Here is a 9,447-nt window from a genome sequence, read left to right as displayed (position 1 = left end):
TCTCGTAAACTAACTTGATGACTCTTCTTTCTCATAAACTAACTCGATTCTGTCATGCTTGGTGTAACTCACTAGACCTAAAGTTAGGTATTTTGGAAACTCTGATTTCCTGGTCACACACTTCATTCACTTTAAGGAGCTCTAGAGCTTACTGCGCGAGTATCACAATCCCTACTTTTCCTGTTCCTTCACAGATGAACTCACTGTTCAGGATACAGCTTCTCCTCCTGATCAACTCCAGATTCAGGGTTTTCACAGGCCAGTTTATTTTGTATAGACACTGTCAAGAATCATTTTAGGTTTTCCTTTGTGATAACTGGTCTTAAAAAAAAAAAAATATATATATATATATATATATATATATATATATCCTTTCTTTTCCCATGAGTAGCTCTTGAAAGTGTCCAATTCCTTGTAGAAACAGCATTTCACACCATGGCAAACTGTTTTAGAAACAAGACATACTAATACACCTAAGTCTTTATTTATTTGGCTCTAGGAAGAATTTGCATGAAAATGAGCCTATACGGCAAGTACAGCACCAGAGAGGTCCATCCTCTCTGCTCTACAGAGCCTCAGTGTTTAATACATACATGTGACGTTAGTAATAAAACCAGACAGTCCAGGAAGACAGGAGCCCTTTAAGGAAAATTCAGTTTAGAGTGACTTTTCAAATTGACCATTCTTTTTCATAGACTTAAATTCAAATAACAGATACATTCACAGGCCCAAATATTGGCATAGAATAAAATCATGTTCATTTATTTTTCTGCATCTTAGAATTTTAGAAAGCATAAAATTAAATACGTTGAATGTAATAAATTCATCCATACAAGTGCAAGTCTTCAGCTATAATGCATTTTATGGCAGATTTATCATTTAAAAAATGTACCAGTAAATCAAAAAAGAGGGAGTATGTCCATTTAACTTTTATTGAAGTGTATGGAGGAGGTCTTCAGAAATCAAATATGAGCATGAAGATATGGCCAAACATAAAATCTATCAAATTCAGTGAAAAGTTGCTGACTTTAAATAGTAGTTTTAAGAATGACCAATATATATTCTTTGTTAACAACCCTTCACTCTACAGTAAAAAAAGAAAACAAACATTCAGTAAACATTCTTTCCTAAGGTAGTTTCCCTTATAATCAGTGATTTCTCCATTTCTTTGTATACACAAATTTGTTGAACATACCAATCAGTGGTTCTCACAATTGAAAAATAAAAGCACACAAAAGTTTACACTCTTGTACAGGTAAATAAAAGATCACCTTGAATTAAACTGGATCTCCTTAAGGGTGTAGTATAGTTTCAGTTTCATTACCTATTACATAATTAGTTTCTTACATACAAATATTGACATATTTGGCTTGTGCTTCAAAGCCTTTGTGTCTATGATGTCCATGTCAACGCAGCTCATAATTTGAAGTCACTGGGGAGTTCTTTACTGCTGCTAGGTTTGACCTGATCATGCATTAGAGTCTCCTCAGCACCAGCTGTGGCACTGCACATCTCCGAGGAATCATCGGCATCAGGGTCCAAGCCTTCAGGACAGGGAAGTTTGAGCAGCTCTTCTCGGAGCTGAGCAGTGTGACGCTGTGCAGGGGAGAAGGAGGGATGTTAGAATTGTAAACGCTAGGACTAGCACAACATCACTGAAGGGAGGCAATGAGTTTAAAACTAATCCAAAGAATTGGGTCTGCCAATACTGATTGTGGATCTTCCTTAAGCTAGCTACTCTAACAGGCAAGTGAACAAAACTGGCACAAATCTCTATCTCAAAATATCTGATGTTGCTGGTAAGCCCTGAGTACCTGAGTAGCATGACCACAGACTCTACCAATGCCCCAACCTCTGTAACAGAAACTGCATTATTAATGGCTTAGAGGACACCAGTCATTTGCAATATATAGTTTCAAGTTAAAGAGAATATCTTGACTTGTGATACACATTGCCTCTGCCTTAAATATTTTTGAGACAAGCAGTCCATAAATTAAAATAAACCCACTGCTATTTTAATGAATGAAAACAGCATTTCTCAGGTACTAGGCCTTATACAGAACACTTGAAATGTTTCATACTCATTATCTCATGTCATGCTTGGAATACACCTTAGAAATAATTTCATCATCAGAATTTTTGAAAATGTAAACAAATGAAAAAAGAAGATCTAGAGAGAGTACCTAACTTTGTATTACCTATACTGCCATTTATGGAAGGATATAGAGATGTTAATAGAGAGTGGTTGGTTGTTTACAAACATTAAGCTTTAATTTATAACTTTCTAGTGGGAGACAAAGGATCTCAAATCTCACACTAAGGACTTTGAAAATTAGGCATGTCAATAGCTGATGCTGAAAATTAGCCAACATTCATAGAACAAGGCACTGTGTTCAACAGTAATAATGTAAAAAGCAAGGAGTAAAATAAGGAAGATACAGCTGGATAGAGACCGACTATACAATGCCATTTTCTCTAAGGGACTTGAGCATTTGTGGATCTTGGTATTTGCAGGGGATCTTGGAACTAATCCCCTGTGGATACAGAGGACCAATTACATGATCTCTGACTTAAAAGAGCCTACATTTTGGCTGGAAGTTTACATAAATAAGCAAGATAAGACAACTATACATTTGTAGCCATTTGTAAGGCTTCAAAATATATTTACATACTGGCAACTTAAAATTTTTCTAGCCCCAATTTCCCTTCTACCGTGAACAACAGGAGAAAACATTAACTAAAGAATAAAGAACAAAATTGACAATTATTATTATTATTGACAATTGAGGCCCAGTTAAGGTGGGAATACTATGCCTTTATTGTGCAATTAAACAGAATAGCTGCGTACTTTTCTCAATTAGCATTCAGCAGCAAAAGTATATCTCAGATGATGAAAATGTAGGCTGATTCAGAGATAGAGATTTTTAAATCAGGATGACACAGAAACAAAAGACAATGAGAATCTGAGATAAAAGCAAGATACCAACTGAAGCAACAAAGCCAAAGTTGCTTTGGCTGGAATTTAGCCAAAGCAACAAAGCCAAAGCTCAATGGCTGGAATTTAGCCACTGAGTTTCTGTGTCAGGGAAAGACATATCTAAACACACTTGGGAAGATATCGACCTGGTTATGTGCTACAGAAAAAACTGTTACGGGTGGGAATGAGAGGAGAGGAAGACTGAGCTCTGAGCACTGAAGAGAAAAAGGGGGAGAGAAATTTCTATATGAAGGCAGCACCGACAGGACCCAGCACTGAACAGATAGGTGTACTAGACAAAGGGGGCACAAATGTAATCTGAAGAGTTTAAGACAGAGAAAAGTGTTTAAAATTAAGTAAATACAGAAAGTCAGAAAGACAGGATATCCAAGTAATATGCCAGTAATATAACTTTGAGAAAGCTAAGAGCAGACAACTTTTAAAAGTTTGCACTAGAAAAAACAAGTGGAAAGACTGTCCACAGATGAAAAGTATAGGGGAAATCACAAACACTAGATCAGTGTTATGAGTGTTTTTAATAGGTAGGTATGGTGTTACAAGAGATTATACCGAAATCATCCAATTTAAAAGTCAAGGCAGGTTCCATGAAGTGAAATTTAAGATGAAAACTGAATGGAAGTGAGCCAGCACAGCAGGTAAAAAGCAACATCTGTAAAAGCCTGAAGCGGGGATGAGGGCTGTAGACAGGAAGCCAGGGTCACTGGCTTTGACAAGCACAGAGTTGATAACTTTCACAGAATGGAAATTCAACTGCAAAACGCTCTTTAGTGAGAGGGTCATTTAAAAACAGAGGCAAAAGTATTAACAGCTCTAGTTTGGTAGTAAAAAGGCAAAAACATTTTTATAAATGGGGCAAGTGAAAACTATCTTAGGAAGATGCAGATGTTAAGAAACAGTTTTCTTTTTAAAGGTTTTTATATAAAATGGAAAATCTCAAATATACACAGAAGTAGGCAGAATATAAAATAAAACTTCCATGAGTCTACTTCAACACTTATCAACTCATGGCTAGTCTTCCTTCATCTATATTCCCACCACTTTTCTCATTTTATTTTGAAGCAAGCCTCAGATATCACATGGTTTTACATTCATAAATATTTCTGTGTGTAACCTGAAAAAACAGGAATATTTTAAAAATTCACCAATAAAAAACTAATAAACCCTATCATTATCATCATCTAATCATTTTAAGTGAAGATACTTTTAAAGTTAGAAGGAAAGGAGCCAGTAGAGATAACCGTTATTAATGGAGGATAAAAGGAACAGAGGCGAGCAGATATCCCAAGGCAGGGAAGAAAGAGTGGCTGTTGAAGCTATAATTCCCACATCAAAAAAAAAAAAAAATCCACTCACTCCCAAACCATCATGTTCTACATTTCCATTCTGTGAACACCAAAGTTGAAATCAACAGCTTGCTTCCCCCCAAACAGGTTTTATCACAGACACTAACTACCACACCCATCAGCTGTCAGGGGCTCTACAATCTCCCTCACTGCTCCAAGTAACAAAATCCTGCAAAGAAAGAGGCCCAGAGGAACAGAGTGCACAGCGTCTCCCCATCATCTTCATACAACTCTATGGAGCTCTGCTGGCTCACTTCCTATACTCACTTTTAATTTTAGGAACTGTCAATTCATTGTCAAAAGGAATGTATCTTTTCTGTAGACTTTTGGGGAGCCTCTGAACAATACATTTACTGTTTCTTGCTAGTGGTCACAGTTCTGTCAGGGAACATATACCTCTTCTTTTAAAGCCGCCAGCAAGGCTTCTGTGAGGGAGGGTCACTCACCTTGAGAGCTGCTGCATGGTGGGACATGGTCCTGCCAACCCGCTTGTCACTGCTGTACTGCTGGATGTCAGCAATCCACTCCTCACACTGGGCCATGATCTCCACTCTTTTCAAGTAAAAGTGTTTATGTATAACCTTAAGAATAAACCACGCCAGAGGACAAAAGGTGATCAAGTCAGAATTTAAAAGACAACATGTGTGGCATTACAAAAATTTAAAAGATATGGCAATTTTTTTTTTTTTGGTCTCCAGAGAACTCAGTGTGGTGAACTGTACATTATTATTGATAACGGGGAAGAATCAGGATTATGGCATCAGATGACGTGTGTTGAAATAGCCAGGTTCTAGAGCAAAAAATAATGTCCTATCCCACTCAGACATTTCATTAGTTAATCTTATCCAGAGAACGTTAAGATATCTAGAACACAACAGAATCAGAAGTAAATGTAAATAAATGAATAACTAGGAGAAAAAGTACTGAAAACAGAAAAACTGTCAATTTCTATCTTTCAAAGAGAACTCAAACAGCATCTGGATGGTAAAGAGATTCTAAATCACTGGTATTTGCATAAAAATCAGAACCTAGCCCTAAAACAGGCACTATTAATTTTGTCTTCAGGTTAACTTATGAACAAGATTTTATTTTATGAAGCTTATCTCCATGCGATAAATATACTTTATATTTCAATTTTTGAACTTCTCTTTTTGGAAAACTGAGCAAAATTTCTGTGTACGTAGTAAAAAAGTCTGTTTTTGACCAATTTAAACTAGAAAATAGGTCATTTGGGAATTATTATTCTGTATTGTGGGTGAGCTACTTACTACACTGCCCAATGAGCTTGTCGCCCCTAAAGAAAAGACAACACCTACAACGGAAAAGTCATTAGGAAAGCCTGGGAATGGATGTAAAACACCAATAAGTTATTGAGTTGGATGCAAACAAGGATACAAAATGAGTAAGAAACAACCTAACATGAAGAGCCACGATAAGCACAGAACAAGATTCAATGGGTAGACTGAATGTAGTATGTGAGTAAAAGAACGAAGCCACAAGTGGCTATGGTCTGGGGTTTAAATGGTGCTTTTACTGAAAGACGAAAGGAAGAATCAAAGTGCAGTTTTACAGTGTTTAGGTTTGAGGTGGTTATTATATACTCTAGTAGACTTGTCAAGTGGTTTATATATCTGGATACATTATTTGAGTCTTAAGGACACTGAGAAATTAGTTGATGATACAAACAGGAGGAATATTAAGTTTTTCATGGGCAGGAACTGACTTTCGTTTTTCCTTGGGTTCAGAGTACCTTGGTGCAATATCTAGATGTTGGTTGCAAAATGAGTTGCTTAATATAAGTAACCCAAGGTTGAAAAGGGACAGAACACTATGCTTACGAGTATAAAGAAATGCATGTTTGTATTTCCTGTAATATTAGGAAAAGTAATAATTATCCACAGCCTTGAATACAAGCCTTTACAAAAATAAAATACCCAACTTTGTCATTCAAAGTGCAAATTCATTTAGTAACAACAAAAGGAAGAAACATTTTTTACACTCCTTCAATAGATTCAATGATGCCACTTGTTAACTTCGTATATATAGCTACATAGTAATAACAAAATATTTGCTTAATAAAATTAACGATCAATTTAAAAATATTACAGGATCTTGAAAAATTTTAAATATCTTTGAAGATACTAAAGATCAATTTTCTGTCAGGTAAATATGCCAATTTTTCCTGTAAAGTATTGTGGTTTCTAGTACAATCTAAGAACAAAAATGTTTCATGACAGTTATAGTGTTAAGATATGATAAAGTAATCTGATATGACACGTGAAAAATATAATCATATTTCAGGCAGACTAAAGAGAGATAACTAAGCCCAGGAAAAGAGCCACACTTCAGGATGTGGTAGAATAAAAGCATGTCACAGTATCAAGACAGGTTTCAGAAAGTAATCCAACTTTTTCCTAAAGAAAATAAACTATCTTTTTCTACAATGTTGACTCACAGATATTAGTATAAGGGCAAAGTTTCTATCTGCAAGATAACTAGAAAAGTATCTCGCCGCCGCTGCTGTTCAGCTGCTAAGTCATGTTCAACTGTTTGCCGCCCCATGGACCGCAGCCCACCAGGCTTCTCTGCCCATGGGATTTCCCAGGCAAGAATACAGGAATGGGTTGCCATCTCCTTTTCCAAGAAAAATATCTTAACCTCTTACTGTCCAAAAACATAGTCAGATGTCTTTTAGGAAGTAATGGTTTAAAAAATTCATCTGTACTATATACTACTACTGATTTTTAATGATTAAAGACAATAGTAAATACAGCACAGATACACTAAATATAAATGCAAGTATAATACTAATAAACTATATTATATAGTGTCTTTAAAAAAGTATTTCATTAATTTTATTAAACATACTTCTTTAAAACATGGTGAAGGGTTTCTGATTTGTTCTAGCATTGCCCACTTAACCGTTGCTTGTCGAATGTTTCCATCATATTCTCGAGAACTCTGTGTGCCACTGGGAGTGCCTCTAGACCGTTCATATCCTGGTTCATTAAAATAAGGCTCCGCTACTAATATAAGGGACTGAACAGACACCAACACCTGACAAACAAAGAAACAAAAACCAGTTACGACAGGACATTTTACTGCCGGTGAACTAATACCTTCCTTAATCAACTAGGAGTCCCTTTGAGTAAATGCTTCCACATGATTTTATTGCCATGAAGTCGATATTAATAACTGACACTGAAATACTTCATTAAAGCAAAGGTACAACAGAATCTTATATAATGTTTATATATCATATGTTTTACATTCTTGAATCCTTGAAAAAGAAAAATAGATTTGAATATCCTATTTCCTAAAACTCCTGAAAAAACATTTGCTTATAAACATCTCACATCAAGTTAGACATCATTTTGGTCAAATTGTCCTTAAAGAGCATGACGCTACTATGTACTCTTAATAATACTCACTCGTAAGGAAAACTACATGAGGCAGTCTCTACTTCAATTCCAAGGAAAATTGACTCACAGTATCACAAAAATCTTCTTACTAAACCCTTCACTGGCAAGACGGTATGGTTCTAAGACCACCTCTGATCCCCTACTTATACACCAGGTTTGTTTTTCTAGATATAATCAATACTGAGAGGTCATTCTTATTAATACAGTACTGCTTGCTAATATATAACTAGCTAATATGAAATCTTTGAAGGCAGGAAAATATTAGCTACAATCTGCCCACTTCATAAATTAAAAAGGATTAACAACATTTTGATTAGGAAAGATGATTAAGCAAAGTCAAGAATATGCACCTTAGAAAAGGGATATTCTTAAAAACTGTTAAAAATTAGAAACTTGAACCTGAAATGTATGACCTATGAATAAATAAGGTGAAATATGACCTGAGGTAACCACGTTATTGAGGTCAAGGTCAACTAGAGAAAAAAATTTAACTGTATTAATTTCGAGGCAAAGATCTAATAATTTTTAAACTTACTGAAACTAAATATAATACTGAAGGAAAGTGATTTCCCTTGGCTATATACTTCCCCTCCACTCAAATCTGATACTTCTGAAATAATCTTCCAGGGAATATTTATTATTTCCTTTCCTCTTCCCTTTTAAATAACCTTCCTCTTATATAAGTAGGGTATATCCTTATTTTCTACAAAAGCAGAGAAAGAAATTTTGTAACATAGGATTCAGTTACTTACTTAACCTCACGTTCTTTGAGGCAAAATATGGTTTTATAAACTCAGGGAGCTGGAGATTCAAACAATTTATAAACTACTTCAGATTCATACCACATTTGGTTTTTTAAAACAGCTAAACTATATAAAGGAAAAAAATAGATGTTTTGTGTATAGAACAAAGAAAACTAGAGATATAAAACTAGAGATATAAATTTGAGTATAACATTTTCTGCTAAAAAACTGAATTATAACATTTGCATTTTATAACACATTAGCAGAGATCAGTATTTCTGGAATTAAATTCAAAGAGTAATTGATAACATGTGGTCTTTTATCACTGGGTGACATTATCTACTTTTAATGGGCATCTTCTATTCATGTTTTTTAATATATATCTTTTAGGAGATTACATACATGCTGCTTCATTTTTCTTCAGTGAACCAAGCTATTTAGGAGTCAAAATATTCGTTTTATGGAATTTCTGGAGTCTTGAATTATCTGACAGATTTACTCATTTTATTTCACAGCACACTTTACTGTAGCCCAAAAAGCACTCCCATGAAAAAACAGTAAATAAATGCTTGAGAAGAAGAATTTCTCTTTTTTAAAAGGATTTGATTTTCAATATTTGAAATTAATGATTTCTCTAACTCTGAGAAACACTATGTTATGAAGTGAGAGAGACCAAGACAGGCAGAATAACTTCATCCCCTCAGAATCCTTATTTTGGTCATCTGTAAAATAGAAACCATACCTACAACTGTGAGAACTAAATAAGGTATCGAGGGGTGTAAAACAGTAGGACTCACAAGTAAGTGTAATTAATATACAATAGCTATTCTTTCTTGGAGTAAAAATGACACCATGCATCCAGAAGACAGCAAAACAGAAAACAAAATCACTCTTACTCTAAAAACAATATATTTTAACTTCAGTTCAGTTCAGTCGCTCAG

At 34.9% G+C, this 9,447-nt stretch overlaps 1 protein-coding gene across 7 annotated transcripts in view; it reads right to left on the bottom strand.

Annotated features, from left to right (window-relative positions):
• Positions 1-468: 468 nt before the first annotated feature.
• BIRC6 (baculoviral IAP repeat containing 6) overlaps positions 469-9,447 on the bottom strand; it is a 212,862-nt gene continuing 203,883 nt past the window's right edge. For all 7 annotated transcript variants that reach the window (XM_025260851.3, XM_025260853.3, XM_025260852.3 and 4 more), the window contains 3 exons: positions 7,210-7,398; positions 4,788-4,922; positions 469-1,596 (listed from right to left, as the gene is read on the bottom strand). In XM_025260851.3, the coding sequence (XP_025116636.3) occupies positions 1,417-1,596; positions 4,788-4,922; positions 7,210-7,398 (504 nt within the window). In that variant the 3' untranslated portion in view covers positions 469-1,416. The remainder of the gene's footprint in view (positions 1,597-4,787; positions 4,923-7,209; positions 7,399-9,447) is intronic.

This window comes from Bubalus bubalis, chromosome 12, assembly GCF_019923935.1.
Source record: "Bubalus bubalis isolate 160015118507 breed Murrah chromosome 12, NDDB_SH_1, whole genome shotgun sequence".
Taxonomy (NCBI): Eukaryota; Metazoa; Chordata; class Mammalia; order Artiodactyla; family Bovidae; genus Bubalus; species Bubalus bubalis.
The sequence above is the reverse complement of the archived record's forward strand: the minus strand, read 5'-3'. Positions and strand labels throughout refer to the sequence as shown.